Raw genomic sequence first — 26,530 nt, 5'->3', positions numbered from 1 at the left:
ACAATTTAAATGTCTGATTGCCATTTTTAGAGCAGCTTTTATTTAAATTTTTTAGAGCAACTTTTATTTTGAAGACAAGTTAGAGAATATTAAAATTCATAGAAATGACTCTGAAACGATTGGCAATTCTTAAAATGAACTATGAATTTTGCAGAGTTTTATGGTGGTTATTCATCACTATGAGAGGGGAAGCCCATTCATCTTTTCATGCGGCAGCCTCAGCTGTAGGGATACCATTATTAAATGGCGTTTACCAGAGGTGAGGAGAAAAACCTCCTCCCCAGAGGTTCGCCCTTGCCAACCAATCACAGAGCTGCTTGGGCGTAGTCCACGCCCCCTGCCTTGATAGACCCAGGAACGCAATGTGATTGGTGCATAGTTGGGGTTTTATGGGAGGGGTTTCTTGTCACTCTTTCTGGCTTCCCTGCAGTTCCTTATTTGGTAGCTTTTGACAGAACTAGTCTTTCTTGCAGCTAAGCATCTTGACATACATTATTCATTAAGCCCTAGAGCTCAGGGAGAGAAAGATGCAGACCCTTAGATCTTTAGATGTTTCTTTATCACATGAATTGTCTTTATTCAGAATAGTAGTTGAATTCTGTTGCATTCTGGAGTTTTACAAATGGCATGTATTCAATGGGAAACCGACTGGATGGGATCTAATGCGAGGCTTTCTTATGTGTACTTAATTACCAAAAATCTTTAAAAATCTACATACTCCGTGCTTGTAGAGATTGCTAAGTATCAAGGTTTTGAAGATATACTTATTTTAGAACTTACTGTCTATATAATCAATCAAAAATGCCTGAAGCAAACTATTTACTGTCTGTATCTTGGGGCTACATAAAGGTAAGATTTATTTAGCCTTTGTAAACTCCTGATTACTCTGATTACATAACTAATAATTTTAATAAATTACAATGGAGTAAAGCTTTCTAAGCAATCTTTTACTTTTCTTTAGACATGAGCTACAGAAAACTTGTGTTTTTAGTGGTCAAGATAAGAAGAAATTGTATAACTTTAATTAGTTGTAATTTGCATGTTAAAATAACTAATTTTCAGCATTTCTTCTGTTTTATCTTGTATAGATTTGAGGTTTTTTTTTTAAGTGTGAAGGTAATTAAATCCATTGGAGATAAATAATTGGGCTAAATTATAATTGGTACATGGGCTCTAGTTAGTATGTAGCATTTAAAGTTTATAAAAATTAATTTATGGTTCTTTCTAAAAAGCTGTACTACTTTTACCTGATGAGGAGGGGGGTTTTTTGTTTTCTTCCAACCTTTGGATATAGCTGACATTAAAATTGACATTATTTAATTTTTAGGTGATATGTAAATTTAGATTTTATATAAATGAACACTTGATCTCTTTATAAAACTGAAAGATGTAAATATATATGATACTGCTATATTTGTTAATCTCAAAAAATGAATTAGTACACTGCATTTAATATGGTTATGTTCCTGCTTGGCAAGCTTCTTGCATGCCCTGTGGTAATGCTAACCTGGCAATCCTATCTGTTTAATATAGACTTGAGGTAGAAAAACCTTTTTCAGTCCTAAATGAGGCATCACTTCAGAAATTGGTGTTTATTCTTGAATGTTTGAGCAAATCACAATACACATTTTTAGAGAGTCCTTTTCCATTACTTTAAGCACTCTCAGATTGAAATATTTTTCATTTTCTTTGTTTCTTTTTAAAGCAAAATTTCCTCTTTCTTGTGAGATTTACTTGCATTCTAAGAAAACTTATTTCAGTTTTAGTTGTCCAAATAGTCATGATTTTCCACCTTCCTTAAAATCTAGATTCCAGATTTTTGTAATTTTCATTATTTGAATTTTGCTAGCCATTTCTTGGCTTAATTTTTTTTTTTAAATAGAGAAAAGTGTAGAGAGTAATAAAGAAGCTTACCCTGCTAGTCTCTCTGGAATTCATTTCTTAGCTTCTGGACAGCTCATATTTGATACTTTTTGAAGGGCTTCACATTCATGTTATAATTATGGATAATACCTTTGAGAATCTACAGAATTTTAATGCTTTTTGCAAAAATTTTTGCTGGCAGCTTTATGTTTTTAATATTATATTGTTAAAAACACTTAGGAAGGACAGATATACATGTATTCAGTCTTACTATGTATTTTGAAAGATTTGTTTTTATATGGCTAATACAGTGTTTATTTTAGCTTTTAATGCTGGCATCCACCAGGCTTGTAGTATATCACAGTGCAGCATATTCAAATGATTTTTAGCAGAATGTTGTGGGGAAAAATAAGCATTTACTTAATGTTTGACCTTTACCACTGTCTTAATTATATCCTAGAAGATATATAATGCACTAAGTAGCACATTGGCATGAGGGGAAGTACAGGGATTAAATTTGGGAATACTTTAATTTTGTTTTATTTATTATTTAATTTTGCTTCCTTGACAGTCTTAAATAAACATAAATTGGATAGCTGGAGTTTAAAAAGCAATATTCAGTATTCAGTTCAACAGCATTTTCACTTTCCTTTATGCTTTATATTTGCTGCATACAGACATTCTGATGCATAATGAGAACAAAGGATTTGAAAGCATTCACTTAGAGATCTTCCTCTTTATTCTTTGTCGCAACAATAACTACATATCATTTCAGATTGCTTAGACCAGAAATAATCAGAATAATTCATCAGTCTGATATATTTAGAGGTCCCTTTTAAAGATATCTAAATGCTCAATTAAATTGTTCTACATTTTGCAACCAGTTCTTTTTGAAAAGCAGTTCTATATTTTGTCTTTTCTAAATCTATAAATTGAGAACCCAGAAAGCATTCTAGGAAAAATAGATTTTATTACCTTTTCTAATCATTTTCCCCCTCATGGCAATTTTACAGTTATATTAATAAGTGGTATGTAAAAAAAATAATAAGTGGTATGTAGTTATCTTAAAATGAGAGAAATTCCACTTGGATTTAAAAATGATTGTTGAGCGATTTAGTTTATTGTATGTTAGCACATCTAGCTATCACTCCAAAACCAAATTGTAGATAACCCTATATGCAAAACAGAAAAAGAGACTCAGATGTATAGAACAGACTTGTGGACTCTGTGGGAGAAGGCGAGGGTGGGATGTTTCAAGAGAACAGCATCGAAACATGTATATTATCTAGGGTGAAACAGATCACCAGCCCAGGTTGGATGCATGAGACAAATGCTCGGGCCTGGTGCACTGGGAAGACCCAGAGGGATCGGGTGGAGAGGGAAGTGGGAGGGGGGACCGGGATGGGGAATACATGTAAATCCATGGCTAATTCATTTCAATGTATGACAAAAACCACTGCAATGTTGTAAGGTAATTAGTCTCCAACTAATAAAAATAAATGGAAAAAAAAAAAACAAATTGTAAGAGAACTACCAGTTAAGGAAGCACTGATGGTAATTTTGGGGGTTATTAATTTAGCTTCCCTTGGACTATATGTCTTATATCAGTATCAAAAACAAAAAATGAAACAATTTTGATTCCTTTTAGGAAAGCTCTTTGTGCTATAATTTAATTGACTCTCTGAAAATTGTTTTTAGGAAATCTCCTATACTTTTGGGAAGAAAGAGGTCTCCTTAAAATATTGTGTTATCTAATTAGGTTAAAAGGAAATGTTGACTTCCTTGGAGCACCTCCCACGTCTTGGGAGGGAGATAGGTGTGTGATGAAGGGTTTTTCTTCACCCATCCTCTGGGATTTTGAACAAAGGGAGAAGGATAGTCTGGGAATATATGTACATGATGGAAGAATAATCAGTAGAATATAATGTGTCATTATAATGTGTCATTTATCAGTCTGTACAACAGAATTCTTTCACTGGAATTTTTTGCTTTAGTTATCTGTACCAACTGGCTATTTTGATGAGTTGTATAATCAAACTGCCAAGAAAATTACACTTCGTTTTTCATGCTCTTTCAGTCAAATACAGTAATTTGTGTGGCATATCTGCAGATGCCATGCAGTTTTTCTTCTTGGGCATATGGCAATATATTCCTTATACCAAATTGCTTACGCATTAGAAGGAAGTTCTGTAGAAAAACTGAGTTCCTATCTGACTGTTTGAGTTGCACCAACTGCCCCCCACCAAGGCTGTAATGTTTTTTCAGTTACATTGAAAGAAATGCATGGAAGGCAGGTGGACAGTGGTTCCTGTATAACAGACTATAGAAAGGCTGAGCTAGTGGCTGAAAACCTTACTTGTTCCCCTAAGTTTTAAGAAAGGATTTTGTTATGACCAGGCAGTTCCTACTGGCCACTTCTATCTCATAGCATGGACCATTTCAGGTCAAAGAGATATTTCATCAAATATATGTTTTAGAGGTTTAGCAGACTCTCTTGAATATATTTTGCCTAAGTAGTAGATTTTTTTTCCAGGAGAAAATTTCATTCATCGAACAGGTATTTACTTACCTTTGGGCCGTATGCATGGTACTTAAGTTCTAAGTCTTTGTGACCCTGTGGACTGTAACCCACCAGGCTCTTCTGTCCATTGGATTCTCCAGGCAAGAATGCTGGAGTGGGATGTCATGCCCTTCTCTAGGATCTTCCTGACCCAGGGATCTTCTGCATTGGCAGGCGGGTTCTTTACCACTAGCACCGCCTGGGAAGCCCCTTATGCATGGTTTTTTGTTGTTGTTCAGCCGCTCAGTCATGTCTGCCTCTTTGCAACCCCATGGACTATAGCACACCAAGGTTCCCTGTCCTTCACCATCTCCTAGAGCTTGCCCAAACTCATGTCCATTGAGTTGGTGATGGCATCCAACCACTTGTCCTCTGTCGTCCCCTTCTCCTCCTGCCTTCAATCTTTCCCAGCATCAGAGTCTTTTCTAATGAATCAGCCCTTTGCATCAGGTGGCCCCAAAGTATTGAAGTTTCAACTTCAGCATCAGTCCTTCAATGAATATTCAGGGCTGATTTCCTTTAGGATTGACTGGTTTGATCTCCTTGCTGTCCAAGGGACTTTCGAGAGTCTTCTCCAACATCACAGTTCAAAAGCATCAATTCTTTGGTGCTCAGCTTTCTTTATAGTCCAACTCTCACATCCATACATGACTACTGGAAAAACCATAGCTTTGACTAATCTGACCTTTGTCGGCAAAGTAGTGTCTCTGGTTTTTAATAGAGTGACCATTTTCTATATAAATAATACCCTAAATTATTTTTTGGTATTGGTAGGGGAGCTAGATATTTAGGTATATATTTTATGTGGGTTTGAATACAGTTAGATCTTCCATCCATTCCTGCAATGATGAAAATAAACTATCACTATAAAAGGCCTAGGAAACCAGGAAATAGAATTCAAATAATATTGAGCATCTACTATATGCCAGTGTGTGTTAAATGATCTAACACATTCATAAATGATAGCCTGTGAATTGCTTAAGAAAGTATAACTGTATAAAAAAGGGACAGAAAATGTTTTGAACACTTAGTAATATCTTTATAAACTTTCCTGAAAGTTTCCAAATTTTATCTTTTCCCCAGTAGATAATAAAATATAAAGCTCAGTGACAATAAGCAAAATGTATGTATATTTTAAAATGTAAAATATACATACATTTGGTGACTTATTTATCTTATAACTGGTTGTTTGTGCCTCTTAATCCCCTTCTATTTTACCCATCCATTATTCCCCAAGTCTGGCAGCCACTGGTTTTTCTGTATCTGTGAGCCTGTTTCTGTTCTATTCATTCATTTTTTGATTCCACATATAAGTGGTAACATATGGTATTTGTCTTTAGCTTGTTTCACTAGCACACTGCCCTCCAGGTCCATCCATGTTGTCACAAATGGCAAATTCCATTCTCCTTTTTTATGGCTGAGTAATATTCCACTGTGTGTGTGTGTGTGTGTGTGTGTGTGTGTGTGTGTGTGTGTGTACATGCATGTGCTTGCACGCATGTGTGTATGTACACACATCATGAAATATACAGCACAGAGAATACAATCAATAATATTATAATAACTTTGTTTGGTACAGAATCTATTAATGTTAAACTACCAAATCACTATGTTGTATACCAGAAACTCATGATATTGTCAACTGTATTTCAACAAATATACGCAAAGGAAAAAGGCATAGCTAATTATATACTGTTATTATATATAACAGCAGTGAGACAGTGAGGATATACATGAGTTCTACATGCATTTTTTAATCAGAGCAAGATAAAAATACACAGCAGAAGTGAACTTTGTGTTTCTGAGTTTGAGAATGAGCATCATCAGTCTGTAAATTAACAACCAGAGGTATCTCTGTTGGTTATAGCCAGTTCTTCAGTTCTGACTGCAGAAAATGCTAATATGCATTTCTTATATCCAACAGTATACTGGAATTTTTTATTGATCTCAGTACTTTACAGTGATCAATTCTGATACCTAATTTAGATGATCAATAAGATTAACTCTGGAAGTGATTTGCCAAATTATCTTGAATTATATATAACACCTTGGTATGAATTGTGCAGAGTCAAAATTTTTAAAAAATTTTAATAAACTAATTAAATACTGAGTTAAAAATACATTTCAGGCATTACTAAATGATGAACTCACTACTCTCTTTACCCCAGACTTAATTGAGGATTTATAATGAAATTCACAATTTTAAAGGTTTTTGGGGGATGAAGTAGTTGTTGCTCTATGTAGATAAAATATATTGTTTAGTACATTAAAAGAAATACTAAGGTATATTAAAAGGTGTATTTGAGTTATTTGGGAAGTCAAAGGAAGATACATTGAGAAGCAACAATGGCTAGGAAAGCGTAACATCATTGAGAATTCCGGTTTTGGTAATGCCATGTGCTGGTGATAGATAAATTCCAGGTGGTAGGATAAGTTTCTTTGGATAAAATGGGCACCAGGGAACCAGTAAAATAAACTGTGAAGCAATGAAGTTTCAGCTGAACAGGTCCATTTTCAATTGTATTTGTGGGACTTTTGGCAATAAATTGGTAAATTCTGTGGATGCTGAAAACCAGTAAATCCCTACTTAAAAAACTTTAAAAAGGAAACTTTATGTATTATCCAAATATTTTCTCTATAGTATGGGAGAGTACTCAAATCTATTCAGTTCTGCTTTGGGGGCAAAGACTACATTTTAATCTCTGATCAGTATATATATTCATTTCTGCTAATGATAAATTAATCGATAAAAAACGTATCATGTTTCATTGTGTGGCAGCCCTTTTGTGTGTTTATAAATTAGTTTTTTTTCTCTAAATGCTAATAATTCATGCTATTTTTATGCATTCTCCCCCCAATGTCCTCCTTGAATATCTAAATGTGTGCTGTCCATTTATGGTAGCCCCTAGCTTCATGTGACTTTGCAGTTTAAATTCATTAAAATTAGATAAAATCCAGAATTCAGCTCCTCCTTTATACTAGCCATATTTAAAGGGCTTGATAGCCACATGCAGCTATTGGCTCCTAGCCACTAATCTCTGGAGAGTGGAGAGTATAGAATTTTTTCATCATTGTAGAAAGTTCTATTGGATGACACTGACCTAAAGAGTCAGGATGTGTTAAAGATTCTTTGGCATATTTTCTGTATCTTAGGATATGCTCATGTTATTTCACTTAAACTTTCCTCTTCTGTAATTTCATTTTATCTTTCTGTTTTTTCAGTTTAAAAGGATGCTTAATCGAGAGCTCACCCATCTCTCTGAAATGAGTCGGTCTGGAAATCAAGTGTCAGAGTATATATCAAATACATTCTTAGGTGAGAATAACAATTTAAAATTTCTCTTTTTTATTGTTTGGTTGTCTTTAGAGGTGGATTGGGGTGCAAACTTGTTTTGGATCTCACTAAGAGTTAGGAATTCCATTTGTTTTCAGTCATCATATCAGTGATGTTTAAAGCTTAGGTTCTAAGCTTTAGAACCTAAGGTGACAAAGTACCTTTTTTTTTCTTTTAGTTTCATTCAAGAGTTTAGGGATTCCCTGATTTAAAGTTGTATATTTCCCATTTTCCGAAGTAATCACTGTAAAATGTATTTTTTAGAAAGATCTATTCATCCATTCAACAAATTCTTGTTAAATGCCAGCCATTGCTGGACAGTAGGTATTTAATAATCAGTTAAAAATAGTCCCTAAAGTCAACGAGTTGATAGTCCAATGGGAATCATGCCTGGTAGGCTGGAGAGGCAGAGGGATATAACACAATTGCTGAGGAAAAGCTTGCTGAGAGTAGCTGAGAGTGTGGTACACTGGGACACCACCACGCCATCCTCCATCCACAGAAAGAAAATGCACAAAGGACAAGTCAATAACTGGAACATACCCTTGATCCGAATTTACTTTCAAAACAAAACTGCTGTAATAGCTAACTAGCACATTCACTAAACAGACATTTCTTGGACACACGCTCTGTGTAAGGAAAAGTTAAAGGAGTCATTGCCTTGAAATAGTGAATGAGTGTGTTGGTAACACCTGATGTCCTAGTTGAAAACAACACTTAGCTCTTGTGAATATGATATTTACTTATCAGATAATATTGGAGATTCTCTGTGCTCCCTGTATAACCTTGTTACATTATATATCCCCCACATCACTACCCTACAGAAAATGTAAGGTAGTAGAAGCAGTCTGACTCCTTCAGATAGACTGTGTCTGCGCCCACAGAATAACCCATTAGGTTCATACACTACTGTTTGCAGTTTGTGCACGAAGTTTCTGCCATTTCAAAGTAGGTGGTTGAAACTGGAGTTCTTACTTGGCAAAAGCAGCTTTCCTACCAGTAAGTGAATTTTAGACAGGAATGGAATTGATGAGCAGTGGAAATAACCAATATTTTGCCTTTTCCAACTCAGTGATTGTAAGTTTGTTGTTTTTGTTTTTACAGTATTAGGACCTTCAAAGATGGGATCACTGAATATATTTGATGTTAATTATTATGCAGTGGAATTTATTTGCTTAATTTTGTGTTTCAGAGTATCAAATTAAGTCCACATAAAACTGTAAATATTCGACTTCCTTAAGAGGAGTTTTACTTGGAAATATTTCCTAGAATGTATAATGATCAATTAAAATCTGCCTAGTTATGCATGTTATGAAAAAAAAAACTAGTCAGAATTAATAGTAAGTGTAGAATATTTTTTAAATTTTTAAGATAAGCAACATGAAGTGGAAATTCCTTCTCCGACTCAGAAGGAAAAGGAGAAAAAGAAAAGGCCAATGTCTCAGATCAGTGGGGTCAAGAAGTTGATGCACAGCTCCAGTTTGACCAATTCAAGCATCCCAAGGTTTGGGGTCAAAACTGAACAAGAAGACGTCCTTGCCAAGGTAAGATGATTTCAAGTACCATGATCAGAAATATGCAGTGAACTTTGATTCCTTCTGTTTTAAATAAATGAAAAAGCTTATTGTTAATAATTCATGGGGGTTTTTCCGGTAGATGGGAAAGCACTTTATAAAGCTCTTGCTAAATCGCTTGAATAGCACTGAAACATATACATTACCATATGTAAAATTAGATAGCCAGTGGGCTTTTGCTGGATGACAGGAGGAGCTCAAATTCAGTGCTCTCTTGACAACCTAAGGGGTGGGATGGGGTGGAGCTGGGAGGGAGGGTCAGCAGGGAGGGGACATGTGTATACCTATGGCCGATTCATGCTCACGTATGGCAGAAACCAACACAATATTGTAAAGTAAGTATCCTCCAATTAAAAGTAAATAAGTTTTAAGAAAGAATAAAGTAGATGAACATGAGCTTTTAGAGAGGGATCTCCAAAATAAACCATCAAGAGAAAAAATAAATCACTTGTGTTTAGTTAATATATAGAGACAGGAGGCTTTATGGTCTTTATTTTTGCATCTACATTTGATTGTTTGAATAGTTAAAGTTAAGGTTTTTGAGACTGTGTTTTAACTAGTTAAACTTAAGGTTAACTAGTTTAACTAGTTGCCTTTAGTTAACTAGCTAAGGTTTTGAGAATACGTTGTAACTCCTGGAGGAATACTTTGAGATCAGTATTTCAAGTGTGTGACCATGTTGTTTTCTCAGAGACATGAGACCATTCAGTCTCTAGCTTGTGTTTTAAGCAGATTCACCTGAAGTCTGCTGCTTCTTACATGGTGCATCCATTACATTCGAAATGAATTTTTTTTAAAAGTTTAACAATCTCTTCATAAAAGTCAGTAATTTTTAAATGACTGTGTTCATTGTTTCATGTTCTACTTCTGCATCCAAACTTGTTCTTATCTTTCCTTAACCCCAGGAACTAGAAGATGTGAACAAATGGGGTCTTCATGTTTTCAGAATAGCAGAGTTGTCTGGGAACCGACCTTTGACTGTTATCATGCACACCATTTTTCAGGTAACGTGGTTAAGTTCTATCACCTCTTTTATTTGGTGACATGATGTCCAGTCTGTGAATTGTGCATGGATTTATCTTCTTCACTGCTTACCCTCTTTTACTTATTTTGATACTTTTTTATTTGCCAAAATATATATAAGGGATATATGTTTGCCCATTATATACCAAGGGGCAAATAAGGATACAAGAAGATTGGAGTGTGGGTTAAACACAAATAAATCAATTATATTATTTTTCCCATTGAAGAAAAAGATAAGATGTGGGCAAATTGAAGCAATTCATTAAACTAATAGTTTTAAAATCATCCACCTGACCCTCCCTTCCGCAGAGAATGGAGTGGAGTGTTAACTTTACAAATGGAATAAGCCCCTTGCTGACTAACCTTAGTATGTAATTTCTTCCATCACTATCTTGTGGACTGCTCTCTTCTTCAGATCAGTTTCTCATTCCTGTCAAGTTTTTGCCCCAGTTCAGGGTTAGGATTTATATGAGAATTTGGGCTGGAGGTCTCCAGCCCTCAAGAGAATGCTGTGTCTCACTTGCTTTGATCCAGTGGCCGAGTCAGTGGTCGTGGACGGAAGCTACCTTCAGGATCCCAGGACACAGACATTTGATAGTGGGCAGCTCATTCCTGACACCATATATTTTGGGCAAAGCTTTGCTGGGCTCCAGAAGGACAGCTGTACTCTGGTTTTGTCCCTGAAGTTCCTGGATCACCCCAAGGGTTTTCATTGTCCTCACTAGACATTGAGAGAGTGCTTCTCTCATTCTGGGTTATCCATAGGTGACACGGGGTGATTTCTGTTGCCGCTGTTAACACACTGTATGGAAAATCTTTTCTATAAAATACAAAATGCTAAGACGATTTCTTTTCTTACAGGAACGGGATTTGTTAAAAACATTTAAAATTCCGGTAGACACTTTAATTACATACTTACTGACCCTGGAAGATCATTACCACGCTGATGTGGCCTACCACAATAATATTCACGCTGCAGATGTCGTCCAGTCAACGCATGTGCTGCTGTCCACACCTGCCTTAGAGGTACGCTTGGCTTCTGAACCTTCAAGGACATTAACTTGCCACTCAAAACAGTTCTTCAGCTTTCATACTAAAGGGCATGCAGGGCAAACAATAATTGGCTTCCTGGAAATAGTATTAAGTTGGGAGGGGGATGTCATCGTGGTAATTAAACAGCTGAGTCTTTGATGAATTTTGTCTTTGATAATAATCAACGACTTAGGGATTCATCTGTTTATGATATTGTCTCTTTGAAATGATCTAGTGAACATTTCATAAAGCACACCTGGATTACTCAGTTTTGATTAGTTTGGGGCTTCTTGGGAATTTAGTCTGATGACTTTTTTGTTTATAGTCCAAAGATGATTATTTTTATAAAATAGAAGCTATGCATTGATACTTTTCATAGAACTTATTAGAAAGAAACATATCTTTAATGTCACTAAATCCTATGAAGTTGTTCCATTAAATGTTTATTAAAACAATTTGATTTCCTTAATCATTTGGGAGAGTGACTATCTTTTGCTAATGTACTTTATAGTTCAGATTGTTTCATTATAAACTGGGTTAATACCTTATTGTTTGAGTGAGAGGCTCTAAACCGGGGGTGATTTTCCCGTTACTCCTACTCCTCCCCCTCCCAGGGACATCCGGCAATACTGGAGAAATTTTTAGCTGTCACAGTTTGGGGGTACATTCTACTGGCATCTCATCGGTAGAGGCCAGGGGCCCTGCTAAACATCTCATAACACACAGGATAGCCTCCCAGAGCAAAGACTTATCTGACCGCAGATGTTGGTGTCTCTGAGATTGAGAGTCCCTGTTTTGAATGGAAGAAAATAATTGCTCATGTCATTAATTTTATGTACATTTTCAGAATATCCTTGAACATCTTAAATACCTTTAAAATAAGTTATTCTTTTCTATAAAACATTGGCAGATATCCTTTCTAAATACTTTTTAAATATAACCATGGAAAAGGTGTGATCTTGAATTATAATAAAATCAGATAAAATATTTCCTCCAAGATTACATTTAAAAAACCCATGAGGAACTCATTCTCTGAAAGTCTCCCATCCTGAAACATGATAATAATATATTTTGAAGCTTCACTTTGTTTTCCATCAGAGTCTGGTAAGGAATTTCCCATTCCTGTGTACCTTCCATTTACATTACTATAGAATAGTAATGTTATCTAATATTGTTTGGATTCTTTCAGGCTGTGTTTACAGATTTGGAGATTCTTGCAGCAATTTTTGCCAGTGCAATCCATGATGTTGATCATCCTGGTGTGTCCAATCAGTTTCTGATCAATACAAGTGAGTGAAGTAAAATGTCTTCATTTTTGCAAAATAAAATTTTCCTTTTGACATTTTAGAGTGACTGAGGGTTTTTATAAATTTGGGGTGTTTCCAGAGTCATGTTCTTTTGAGATGTGTATATATCCATTTCAGTGACTGCACATTAATGTTATATAGCTCTAAAAATTATTGTTCTATCCCATGAGGCATATGATGTTTGAAAAACATGCATTCCAGTACTTCTTTTGAAATACTATATTACCACTATATTACTATTACTATATTGCCATTACTCTATTACTATCATTACTACTATATTAATAGAGCAATCCAAAGTGAAAGTTTGCAGAAAGATTTAGGTATGTTGCTCCTAAAGTTTTTTTTTTTTTTTTGTGGCGGGGGTCTTTGTTGCAGCTCACAAGCTTTCTCTAGTTGTGGCATGTGGTCTCTCTAGTTGTGGTATGCAAGTTTAGTTGCCCTGTGGCATGTGTGATCTTAGTTTGCTGACCAGGGATTGAACCCATGTCCCTTGCATCGGTAGGTGGATTTTTAACCACTGGACCACCAGGGAAATGCTACCCTCAGAGTTTTAAATAAAAGAAGTTATCAGAATAAATGTTAAATTCCTCATTTTATGTAGGTTGTCATGTAATCCTCTTCAGAGGCTGTAACTCCTCTCCGCCTACACCATGTTCTTTCCTCTTCTTCCCTTTTTAAATCTCATGCTGAGGGCAGCATGAGGTTCTGTTTTGACATACTGTTTCTTTTCTTTTAATATTTTTTTAACCATTAATTTTCTTCTCACTGGTGACGTTTTGTAAACTAAGTCATCAATGGATTTGGAAAGAAGGCACAGAAGTGACTGTTTGGCGTGGGACACCTCTAACACAGTTGCACTGCAAGCCTCTGTAGGGAGTATTAGTGGCGTTTGAGTGAGGCTTTTGGCAGAGAGATTGTTTTACAGAAATTCTGTTCTTTCTGTGCTCTTAGTCACTCAGTCGTGTCTGACTCTTTGTGACCCAAGGACTAAGACCCGCCAGGCTCCTCTATCCATGGGGATTCTCCAGCCTAACCCAGGAATCGAACCAGGGTCTCCTGCACTGCAGGTGGTTTCTTTACCAGCTGAGCTACCTGAGAACCCCATTCTTTCTGTACTTGAAGTTAATTGGTAAATAATTTAAATGTACCATTATATAATTCCCTCCCAGCATGGTAGATTAATGTTATAAAAGTCACTTTTGTATGTGAAAAAAATAAAAAAGCTCTTATTTTTTCCTGTCTGTTAAGAATCTATCTCTGCTTTTTACTGTGAGTTGTGGATAACAGCCTTCTCCTGCCCGATAGCAGTCTAGCTCCTGTAGTGTCTGTTCTTCCACCATTCATTCCCAACACTTTGCTGCAGATTTAAAGGGGAAGCTTAAATATAGCCTTACTTTGAGAGATTCAGATCTTTTGAAGTATTTATATATTTGTATATTTTTAATAGCCTCTGGACTCCCCTATAACAAAATGCACTTTGGTGACTCACTCATGTGTAGAATTGGGAAAGTCATAGGTTTTCAAAAATGGGTGGATAGTCAGTGCATTTCATGTCTTAGCTACCTTTTGAGAACCTATAATAGAGTGCTTTCAGGGGTCAACAAAAAATTACTATATATCAACACATGATTTTACATTGTCTCCTAGGTTAGGGTTGATTGTGTCCTTTCTGTTAGAACAGGGAAGATCATATAGTAAAATGTACACTGTCAATTTTTTATTGTCCTGGATTGACTCATTATTTTGCTTCTTAGGTATATCTTGATATTTTTAACAAATACATACAAATTTTGTCTTAACTCTTGTCATTAAGAAAGGTAGGCTTTTTTCTTTAAATAATAACACCAATATTCAGACTTAAGTGTTTTATTTGCATCCTATTATACTTAATATAATATCTTCCCATATTATAATATTCCGTTCAGTTCAGTCGCTCAGTCATGTCCGGCTCTTTGTGACCCCATGAATCGCAGCACACCAGGCCTCCCCATCCATCCCCCGGAGTCTGCCCAAACCCATGTCCATCGAGTTGGTAATGCCATCCAGCCATCTCATCCTCTATCGTCCCCTTCTCCTCCTGCCCCCAGTCCTTCCCAGCATTAGGGTCTTTTCCAATGAGTTAACTCTTCGCATGAGGTGGCCAAAGTGTTGGAGTTTCAGCTTCAGTGTCAGTCCCTCCAGTGAACACCCAGGACTGGATCTCCTTTAGGATGGACTGGTTGGATCTCCTTGCAGTCCAAGGGACTCTCAAGAGTCTTCTCCAACACCATAGTTTAAAAGCAGTTCTTCGGTGCTCAACTTTCTTCACCATCCAACTCTCACATCCATACATGACTACTGGAAAAACCATAGCCTTGACTAGATTGACCTTTGTTGGCAAAGTAGTGTCTCTGCTTTTAAATATGCTATCTAGGTTGGTCATAACTTTCCTTCCAAGGAGTAAGCCTCTTTTAATTTCATGGCTGCAGTCACCATCTGCAGTGATTTTGGAGCCCAAAATAATAAAGTCTGACACTGTTTCCACTGTTTCCCCATCTATTTCCCATGAAGTGATGGGACCAGATGCCATGATCTTAGTTTTCTGAATGTTGAGCTTGAAGCCAACTTTTTCACTCTCCTCTTTCACTTTCATCAAGAGGCTTTTTAGTTCCTCTTCACTTTCTGCCATAAGGGTGGTGTCATCTGCATATCTGAGGTTATTGATATTTCTCCCAGCAACCTTGATTCCAGCTTGTGCTTCTTCCAGCCCAGCGTTTCTCATGATGTACTCTGCATATAAGTTAAATAAGCAGGGTGACAATATACAGCCTTGACGTACTCCTTTTCCTATTTGGAACCAGTCTGTTGTTCCATGTCCACTTCTTACTGTTGCTTCCTGACCTGCATACAGGTTTCTCAAGAGGCAGGTCAGGTGGTCTAGTATTCCCATCTCTTTCAGAATTTTCCACAGTTTATTGTGATCCACACAAAGGCTTTGGCATAGTCAATAAAGCAGAAATAGATGTTTTTCTGGAACTCTCTTGCTTTTTCAATGATCCAGCAGATGTTGGCAATTTGATCTCTGGTTCCTCTGCCTTTTCTAAAACCAGCTTGAACATATGGAAGTTCACAGTTCACGTATTATAGAATTAAGTATTGAGAACAAATTGAAACAACTGATAATAAAGTCACTGTCTTCCAAGTATTCTATTAAATTTTTCAGGAAAAATGAGGACCAACTCTATTATTCTTTATTATGGACCCTCTAAGGGCAGATGGGCCTAGGCTGGCAGCAGGGTACCTGTGGAGTTTGCAGTTTAAGCTAGCAAAGCCTCAGTCCACAGATGAATCTCATGCCCTTTAAAGTTTGAGACAACTGAGAATAAATAATGGAGACATGTAGGGGGTAATTATACACACAGGACAGTGGCCAGGAGTGTCTGTTTAAGGTTGTCTTACTGATGAACTGCCTGAGGTAGAACGACTATAGACTGCGCTTCTGGGGGCACTTTGTCAGTCAGTGATGTTGTGCACATCTCCTTTCTGTGGGGTCTCAGCCGCACAGGGCAGTCAGCAGTTCCCAGGCCAGCTTTGGATTGCTGATACTTTCTTGAGGGTGGGGTGAGATAGGGCTGTGTTATGCCTGAGAGATGACTCAGTGTCATCACCTGGTAGATGAAAGCTATCCCAGGGTTGATCAGAGCCCCATGGCGTTATGAGAATTATTGCCTTAGTTAGCTTTTAAGTGGGCTTCCCCGGTGGCTCAGACGTTGAAGAATCTGCCCTCAGTACAGGAGACCCAGGTTCTTTCGATGCCTGGGTCGGGAAGATCAAGCCAGAAAGCATTTTATTTCAGAACTCAGAAGAGGCTTAGTAACCTCTAACACAAGTTAAGTTTTAGCTTTCACAACATGCTTTAGAGGAGTCTCACTAATAATTGCAAACTTGTAATAAACAGTTGTATGAAATACTCTATCAGAATTATGTGACAATTTTTAGTTTACAGTAAACTCTTTTTATAGATCTTAAATTTGTGTTTTCTCTTTCTTTTGTGGATGGATTGAGTGGCTCAAACTAGCACAGTCTGAGCTCCTAGCCTGGAGCTGGGGCTGCCCTCTGCCCAAAGCTAAAGGTTGAACTGTTGTTTCTTATAATAAAGACTTCCAATCATCAGATCAGACCTCCCATAGATGGGAGGTCACCTGTCCAATTTTAAGGAGACTGCATGACTCGCCATGGTGGAAGGGCACTTGGACTCACCTGGCTGACTCCCAGGCCAGATACCCCTCTGCTTCTCAGTTGTGATAGTTTTCATTAACCATTCCAGTTGTGTTAGTTTTAGGTTCCAAGTGATTTGATATTAATGATACATACACTCCATGTAAACATGCTGAAGGTTGTGAAAACAGAGCGATCATTTCTACCTGGCAGAGGTGTTACGCTTTTATAAATAATTTAGGGGAGTGGGGGATTCTGAATAGGATGCAAGGAAGTTGAAATTCCAGGTGAGAAGCTGCATAAATCTTTTTTAAGGACAATACTATGTAAATAAATCCATAAAATGTAAATAGCATCATAATGTGTTGAATAGAGCACATTAGAGGATATTTATCTTTAAAAAGATACATATTTTTAAAGCATTATTTTCAGAAACAATAAAGCAGTGTCAGAATATATATAGCATTAAATTTTACTTGGAAAACAAGTAAAATTTCTGTTTCTAGCAAAGATGCCTAGGTGGGGGGAGAAAGGTCTCCTCACACATTTGAACACATTAGTCACCTACTCAAAGCATATGACTTTTGAGGTTCAAGAGCAGAGGCATTTAACTGTATGAAGGTAGAGCTGGACCTGGTGATAGTACACACTGTTTATTTCACTGATCTCACTGATAATATAAGCTTTCCATCACTACATTTGTAGCTTACATATAGAATATTATTTTTCTGTATAAATGTAAAATCAGAGGATCTCAGTCAAAGTGTGTCTTGAGTCTCACTTCTCCTTCCTGGCTTCTTTAAAATAGTCATTGAGCAGTATTGAGTATTTCTTTCTTAGAAAATAATATACATTTTCCACATAAGTCAGAAGAAAGATCTAATACATGTTTTTGTTTTTACAGTGACTTAAGTGGAAATAAGATAAAACACCATTTTTTTTTTAATGACTACCTTAATAGATCTGAGTCTGCTATTTACAGGAACTAGGAAAGAGGTAGGATTTCTCATTGCCTAAAAAACAGAAGTCCAGGACAGTCGTGGGGTAGCAGCCAAATCTTCACCTAGGAGTTATGTAGACAGCTTAAAACCTGGCTCCACGTGAAACTCTCATTGTGCAGCTGGGATGTGCAACATACGTGTTTATAGTGACTGCTAAGACACTTGGACAAGGAAACGGAAGAATGAACAAAGCTATCCTGTGAACAAAACAAGTATAAGCATGAACAGACCCTGATGTTGTTCGTATGTTCCAAGCTGGTCTTGTACCCTCCTGGAGTACAAATTACCCTAAGGCACATGATCTTTACATTACATAAAAGATGGGGTAGATGGTCCACCTTTATCAGGAGTACAACATCTTCTGTTCTGGAGGTGTATGTTAGGAATGATGTTTTCTACTGCTGAGCTTATGGAGCTGCCTCTAGCAGATCTGGAGAGGAGGCTCAGGATAATCTCACCTAACTCTTCTTTCCCTTTAGAACAGTAGAAGCTGAAGCCTCAGCAGTAACTGACTTATCATGTGCCAAGAGCGTTGAGTCCACTCTCAAGATTCTAGGGCTCTTCCGTGGTTACACTAACTCATAGACTCTCTTCTAGGTATTGTCATGTCATGGGAATGCAAGCAGAAACATTTAGGAGAAGTTGCTTCCTAAAACCCAAGATATCTCAGAATATGAAAAATAAGATAAACGTAGCATAAATGGCTCTGCTGACCTTCTACCTCATCTTTCTTTCAAGACTCTGAACTTGCCTTGATGTACAACGATTCCTCTGTCCTGGAGAACCATCATTTGGCTGTGGGCTTTAAGTTGCTTCAGGAAGAAAACTGTGACATTTTCCAGAATTTGACCAAAAAGCAAAGACAGTCATTAAGGAAAATGGTCATTGACATTGTGAGTAACTGATAAAAAGCAAAAAAGAGAACTGTGATCTATGATTTCTTTTTCCATTTATTTTTATTAGTTGGAGGCTAATTACTTTACAATATTGTAGTGGTTTTTGTCATACATTGACATGAATCAGCCATGGATTTACATGTGTTCCCCATCCCGATCCCACCTCCCACTTCCCTCTCCACCCCATCCCTCTGAGTCTTCCCAGTGCACCAGGCCCGAGCACTTATCTCATGCATCCAACCTGGGATGGTGATCTGTTTCACCCTAGATAATATACATGTTTCGATGCTGTTCTCTCGAAACATCCCACCCTTGCCTTCTCCCACAGAGTCCAAAAGTCTGTTCTGTACATCTGTGTCTCTTTTTCTGTTTTGCATATAGGGTTATCGTTACAATCTTTCTAAATTCCATATATATGTGTTAGTATACTGTATTGGTCTTTATCTTTCTGGCTTACTTCACTCTGTATAATGGGCTCCAGTTTCATCCATCTCATTAGAACTGAAGAAAGAGATGATGATCAAATAAAAGTTTCTTGTACATTTCAAGATATTGCTGGCCTTTCTGTGCCAGAGGCTGGCCTTGCTGCTGGCAGTGATGCTGTGCTGCTGACAGTCTGGAGTGAAGAATAATGAAAAAACCTCTCTCAGCAGAAGTGCCGTGCAGAAACATCCGTGACATTCGTCTTTTCTGTATGCGTTTGTCCTGAGACTCAGGGAAGTCTCTGGTTATCAGAAACTTAATCTGTTCAGCTTTGTACATACAAAGAAATGGAGACATTTTATGACTTAGATAAGCAGAAAATTAACCAGAATATTGTTCCTAAAGTATTCTGTGAGCAACCTGTGAATCACTCCATTGTAGTCCAGTAACAAAAAAACTTCACAATGTGATGGTGTCTTATCCAGAGAAATAGCCCTTTTTATCAGCGTGAAAATGACTGCTAGTGATTAATGTTTCTGTATATTGTACACATTTATCTGAGCTTCCAGGAAACTTGACAGCAAAGAAGAGTAGATTCTGGCCCAAGAAGTAGTAAAGGATTCCTGCACAGGGCTATTAGGTGACAGAATTGTTCTCCATTTCTTCTCATGTTCTCCATGATATTTTCATGTGCAACTTATGACTTTTTTCCTCTGGGCATTTTTTACTTATTAAAACACTCTGTCTTTTAAGGTACTTGCCACAGACATGTCAAAGCACATGAATCTACTGGCCGATTTGAAAACTATGGTTGAAACTAAGAAAGTGACGAGTTCTGGAGTTCTTCTTCTTGATAATTATTCTGATAGGATCCAGGTAAAGCATTTGACTTTGTTCTGTGTCTGCGGGTGTGTGTACACTTTCGTGTCTGTGTGTCTAGCTTAGATAAGATTTATGTCTCCTTTCTCTCAGCTTATAATTTTGGTAGTTATAAGCAGAGTTTTTATCCAGATTCTTCATCTTGAGAGTTAACCAGACAAAATCCTATTGGCCTTTGTAAGTGGAAGTGCATTAAAAAAAATAATATCCCACAAAACCAAGCACTTAAGCAGATCTGAATTTAATGAACTGAGCACGTAAACAGTTTCTCTCATGATACTTGGATGCGATAGAAGTGGCATACTTTGGGACTATTAATACAAGTGTGAACCACACACAGACACATCATGGTCGAGCTGTCTGGAACAACTCTTACACAACATGTATTTTTAAGTGTCACAGTCACCTGATGTGAATTTCTAGTTAAAAAAAAGGAGCGGGTGCTAAACAGAGCATGCACTGGTTTGTTCTAGGTCCTTCAGAACATGGTGCACTGTGCCGACCTGAGCAACCCGACCAAGCCTCTCCAGCTGTACCGCCAGTGGACAGACCGCATCATGGAGGAGTTCTTCCGCCAAGGGGACCGAGAGAGGGAGCGGGGCATGGAGATAAGCCCCATGTGTGACAAGCACAACGCATCTGTGGAAAAATCACAGGTGATGCTTTATGCTTTCAGAGAGAGAACACGGCTACATAGAACATTTGGTTACTTCGTTTGCACCTCGTTCAGTCTTTTATTGGGTGATCTTAATTACTTTCCTTTTGACAAGCTCAATTCCCACTTCGTGTTTGCAAGCCTCAAAATTCTTTGATTCTTAGGATGTATATCCGTATGGTCATATATCTATTCATAGGACAGTATATTTATTCATCGTCACATGATTCATATAGTATATTCATCTGTGTAGAATTATTTCAGCTATCTCTTTTCATTAGTGAATAAAGTTCTTTGAATCCACATGGAGTACAGGCATTATTTCAGTTTATCTGGATCCACCTGTAAATGGGCTGTTCTAAAATCAGGTCCAAGCCTCAAGCCAAGAAAGGTAAACAAGCAGAGATTTTTTACATCACAAACCTGCTCTTGGACTCAGAATTCTAAAAGCTATTAAATAGTTTTCTGCAGCTCGTAACAACATTTTCATACAGTCTGCTACCTAAAATAGTGACTATTTTACCAGACTAAGGTTAATAGTCTTTGGTTTAGTGTTATATTTGCAAAGCATATTACATTTATATATTTTATGTAAATTCCATATATCCTGTATGAAAATGTAATTGAGTGTATAAATTGGATACATTTGGGTCTCTTTAACCCTTTCCATTGTTTGTTAATCCTGTACTCACATTGGATATATTTTTTAACCAGGTGGGCTTCATAGACTATATCGTTCACCCTCTCTGGGAGACGTGGGCAGACCTGGTGCATCCTGACGCCCAGGACATTTTGGACACTTTGGAGGACAATCGTGAGTGGTACCAGAGCACAATTCCTCAGAGCCCCTCCCCGGCGCCCGATGACCAGGAGGAGGGCAGGCAGGGTCAGACGGAGAAGTTCCAGTTTGAACTGACTTTAGAGGAAGATGGCGAGTCAGACACGGAGAAGGACAGCGGGAGTCAAGTGGAAGAAGACACTAGCTGCAGCGACTCCAAGACGCTGTGCACTCAAGACTCGGAGTCCACCGAAATCCCCCTGGATGAGCAGGTCGAAGAGGAGGCGGTGGCGGAGGAGGAGGAGAGCCAGCCTGAGGCCTGTGTCATCGGGGACCCCTCCCCGGACACGTAACAGGGCCCAGACTTCCATGCCTTTCCTTTGTGTTTTTTGTTTTTTTTTTTTTTAAGTAGAAACGTTGTTTCCAAAGTGCATGTCACATGCCACAACCACGGTCACACCTCACTGTCATCTGCCAGGATGTTTGTGGAACAAAACTGACCTTGACGACTCAGTCTGGCGCTCAGGAATATCGTCACCAGTTTTTTCACCTCCATGTCATCAGAACGAGAGGGACATCTTCATGGACAGCATTGTCACAGGACTGCGGCTCCGTCGAGCTGAAGAAGCCGAGAAAATCAACTCTAAAGTGTTTTCTACGGAGTGTGGCTCATTGGGCAGCCCCAGAGTTAAGATGATTTGGGTTTTTTTTGTTTGTTTGCAATATTTTCAGCAGAAAGAAGGCATTATTACATGGATGCAGTGAACAGATGGGTGAAGCAACGAATGGGTCAGGAACAGGACACAGTGTGAAGCTGTTACCAGGATAAAGATGAGCCACAGAAATTGCATAATTTTCTAATTTCAAGTCTTCCTGATACCTGACTGAATAGTGTGGTTCGGTGAGCTGCACTGACCTCTACATTTTGTATGATATGTAAAACAGATTTTTTGTAGAGCTTACTTTTATTATTAAATGTATTGAGGTATTATATTTAAAAAACTATGTTCAGAACTTCATCTGCCACTGGTTATTTTTTTCTAAGGAGTAACTTGCAAGTTTTCAGTACAAATCTGTGCTACACTGGATAAACCTAATTTACAAATTTTACTTGCACCTTAGACTTCATAGCAATTAACTGATTTGTAGTGACCCATTGTTTTATATACCAATGACTTCCATATTTTAAAAACAAAAATTGACTTTATGTTGCAGGAAACCCTTTTTGTAGGTCTTCATTTACTGGCTTTTCATTTTGGTCTATTCAGACACGCAGAGTTGCTCCCCACTGACATTTTTCTTCACCGTGTGCAAAGTGAACACGTGTTCCATAATACTCTGATGTGTGTTCTGTCTAATGTATCTCAAGCCTCATGGACACTTAGTCATCAGTTGGTATTATCTGAAGCAAATGAGAGATATATAAATACCCAGTAGCTAAAATGGTCAGTCTTTTTTAGATATTTTCCTACTTCGTGTCTTCTGATAACCTTTTGCTGTGGTGTAGACCCTCATTTCACAAATGCATGTCTTTGTAATAACCCACACATTTCATGCTCATTTTTATTGTTTTCACAGTCAGTTACAGTAAGAAAACCTTTTTCCCCTTGTGCTGCTTCATTATTCAGCGTGTGTTTGAACCTCTGTCCACATTTACTACGTGGGGTCTTATCAAATATATCACCACCATTCTGATGGATGCAAAGAACAGGTAGTCAAGTTAGAGTTAGCATTCTTTTCTGCCATGAGGTCATATATAATGACTAGCTTTTACTTTTGATTTACAAAGAAAAGTTAATGGCTAGCTAGGTAATGTTTAACAATATTAGTAGAATATATTAATGAACACCAGTACAATGAATGCTCTTTTGTTTCTATGATTTCACCATGGGATTAAGAACTGTATGAGGAATATTCCTGAGAAGTGATTTTAAGTGTAGCAATGACTCTTCCTTAAAGGACAGCCACATAACACATAGTAGCATTTCTTGCTTTGTCAGTTGTCATTGATCCAGAAGTACGTCTAGTGGAGGAGAACTTTAATATGCTGATAGAAAGAAGTTGGTGGTGCCCCTAGCACCAGAGGTTTGGTGATATGATGCCGTTTTAAATTACTCAGTTGGGTAAGAAGATATTGACTAAATCAAACATTAGAGATCACTTTTGGCTGAATTTAGCATCAAGAATTGTATTGCAATTTTAGAAATTGATTCTCAGCATTTACCTTTAATTGGCATCATGGGGCATTTATTTAGTCTGGACTTTCTTCCCATTTCAGCTCTTAAAAAATGGTTACCTTCTCTGTGAAGAATTTGGAGCCCAAATAATCATTTTTCACAGTGATATCCAAGAAGTCAAGTAGAGGCTAAAGGAATATCTGACCAAACAGAACATAGAACAGTAGATGAAATTGTAATCCTGAAAAATGCTTATACTGGGGATGTCTCAAGGAGCTTTCTGGGGGCTAATCACTAAATCATCAGCCAGGGAAATGACCCAACTGAAGATACTCACTATTTTAGTCCCCTGAGAGCCACTGATGCTTAGAAACATTGATAGAAAAATTAGGTAGCTGTGAATTTCAACACAGAGCACAGGATAGGAATTGACCAATTAATTATCAGATTTCTACCTCCCTTCCCCTGTAAAATTCAGACAGTAATCTTTCAAATAAAGCCTTATGTTTGGCAAGTGGTTTCACAAGAACAATTGGAAACTTGTTTCCGTTTTAATTTTGTCCCTGATGGAGGTCTAGAAGAAAAGGCAAAGAATCTAAGGTTTATCCCTTTCTCCCAAATACTCTCAATCCCTCCCTTCCCTCATGCTTGGTATTTCTCCCACAGAGTGCCTAGAACTTAAGAATGAAAAAAAAATTAAAACAGCAATATGTCACATATTCGTACCTGAAAAGGTATATAACAGCACTAAAAAAGGGAGACTTTTTATTTCATCAATTTGTTGGTTTTAATGGTCACATGTGTTAAGATACCCACTGATGGACAATCAAATTGTAGGAAAAAGGTGATATCTAAAAGACAGGGACTAGTGCTGTACAATCTGCTTCTCCTCTCCCTTCTCTCTTTCTCCTCTGCTCTCGCCAGTGTGCTTCAGGATTATACACTGCTTTAAAAAGAATACCCTTTTATAAGTGGCTTTACATTTCCTAAAATATTGTAAGAAAATACAGTATCTGGGTATTGTATGGGGAAGAAAATGTCCAAGTTTGCATAAAACCAGTATATTTCAGCTTGCAAGTTACTAAACACAATAATGCTGTTTTAATTTTCTTTTCTTTTACATCACTTAAAATTCACAAGAAAATAATGTAGATAGAACAAATTGTAGACAAGGAAAAAAAAAAACTTGAATGAAGTGGATTTTACCGAAAGCTTTATGATACTTTTTGAATGCATTATTTATTTTTTGTGCCATGCATTTTTTTCTCACCAAATGACCTTACCTGTAATACAGTCTTGTTTGTCTGTTTACAACCATGTATTTATTGTAATGTACATACTGTAATGTTAATTGTAAATTATCAGTTCTTATTAAAACATCATCCCGAATTGGGATGGTGTTGATATATTTGGAAACTCTTGGTGAGAGAATGAATGGTGTGTATACATACTCCTTGTACATTTTCTTTTCTTCTATAAAATAGTCTTGTCACCTTAGAGCTTGTTTATGGAAGATTCAAGAAAACTATAAAATACATAAAGGTATATAAAATATAAAAAACATAGCTGCAGGTCTTTGGTCCCAGGGCTGTGCCTTAACTTTAACCAATATTTTCTTCTGTTTTGCTGCATTTGAAAGTAAGGTAATGGTGGGGTTAGGGCTGGGCATTTTACATCTGAGCTTTGAATCAATTGGATTTCTGGCAGCAGCTGGACTGTACAGAACCACAGTTAACCTCTGGAGCATTCTGAGACACTTTTGAGAGACAACCCCTTAAATGCTTTTTGCCATGAAGCACCATAGCATATATGATGGTGGCTTTTCCTATAAGATACTAACTGAGCTGCTTCAGTTAGTTACATTTGATGTTTTTTTAATTTTCAAACACTACTGGGAAAAGATATTCTTGTCCAATAATTATAAAAAGTCTTTTTGATTTCTTGAGCACATGGACAAATGAACTTGATTTGAAATAGAGCCATAGGTCATGCATGTTAGTACTTTATTATTTGGCTTACTGCCATGTTATAACAGAAAACATAAAATATGAAAAAGGTCATTTTTGTTAAACAGTGGAATTTTTCTTCAACTAAGATGAATCAAATTTCCTTATGTATGTAAATTCATATATTAAACACAAAGTTTTATATGACACCAATTCACATAGCATAATGGAGTCACCATTCTCTAGAATGTGTGTTTCTGTGAAACTTAACTTGCTTTAGAATTTTTAAATTTAACCTTGCACAGAGGCCAGCTCCTGAAAGCTATGAAAAATTCCCAATGGCTGATGTGGGAACCTCTTTCCACTGCTGCCCAGCCCTCAGGATGTGCAACTTAGTGAAGGGAGAGAATTTTTTTCTAGGAAAAATGAGCCTCCTTTTATTTTATTTCATTTTCTTTTTTGACACAAACTGTAGATTTTAGCAGCCCTGGCCCAAAGGAATTTGATTACTTTTGTTTTAAACAGTACAATGGGGACACTATAATTACAAAAAGAAAAAAAATCCTTACTGATTTTAGTTGTTTTAAATTTGATTTCTTTGGATATGTTTTCAGAGTGGTCAATTGTGTGTGAGCATTACAAATGATGATTCTTTTAGTGGTTTCTTAGCCTCTCTTACAGCCCATGGGGATAGTACTGTACATCAATACCTTCATATGAAATTTTTATATGCAATGGAAATAAAAGCATGGGTTGATTCTGCCTATTTATGACTCGATCATTTAAAAATAAGAGTATTCATTTTAACTTGTAGTTCAGTCAGCACTTGTTTCCAAGAGCCATGAGGATTGTTAAGGTGAAATAAAGGATAGTGACGTCATA

General features: G+C 37.1%; 1 protein-coding gene across 9 annotated transcripts in view; it reads left to right on the top strand.

The window, feature by feature from the left end:
- Positions 1-26,414, top strand: part of PDE4D (phosphodiesterase 4D) — a 948,758-nt gene extending 922,344 nt beyond the window's left edge. For 8 of the 9 annotated variants that reach the window (XM_070476717.1, XM_070476718.1, XM_070476722.1 and 5 more), the window contains 9 exons: positions 7,646-7,739; positions 9,129-9,301; positions 10,237-10,335; positions 11,216-11,380; positions 12,576-12,675; positions 18,633-18,787; positions 19,967-20,089; positions 20,566-20,748; positions 21,462-26,414. In XM_070476717.1, coding sequence (XP_070332818.1) covers positions 7,646-7,739; positions 9,129-9,301; positions 10,237-10,335; positions 11,216-11,380; positions 12,576-12,675; positions 18,633-18,787; positions 19,967-20,089; positions 20,566-20,748; positions 21,462-21,878 — 1,509 coding nt within the window. In that variant the 3' untranslated portion in view covers positions 21,879-26,414. Of the gene's footprint in view, positions 1-468; positions 850-7,645; positions 7,740-9,128; positions 9,302-10,236; positions 10,336-11,215; positions 11,381-12,575; positions 12,676-18,632; positions 18,788-19,966; positions 20,090-20,565; positions 20,749-21,461 lie in introns of those variants that run through there. The other variant, XM_020869986.2, reaches the window with a different exon arrangement.
- The last annotated feature ends 116 nt before the right edge of the window (positions 26,415-26,530 follow it).

This window comes from Odocoileus virginianus, chromosome 14, assembly GCF_023699985.2.
Source record: "Odocoileus virginianus isolate 20LAN1187 ecotype Illinois chromosome 14, Ovbor_1.2, whole genome shotgun sequence".
NCBI classification, from domain to species: Eukaryota; Metazoa; Chordata; class Mammalia; order Artiodactyla; family Cervidae; genus Odocoileus; species Odocoileus virginianus.
The sequence above is the reverse complement of the archived record's forward strand: the minus strand, read 5'-3'. Positions and strand labels throughout refer to the sequence as shown.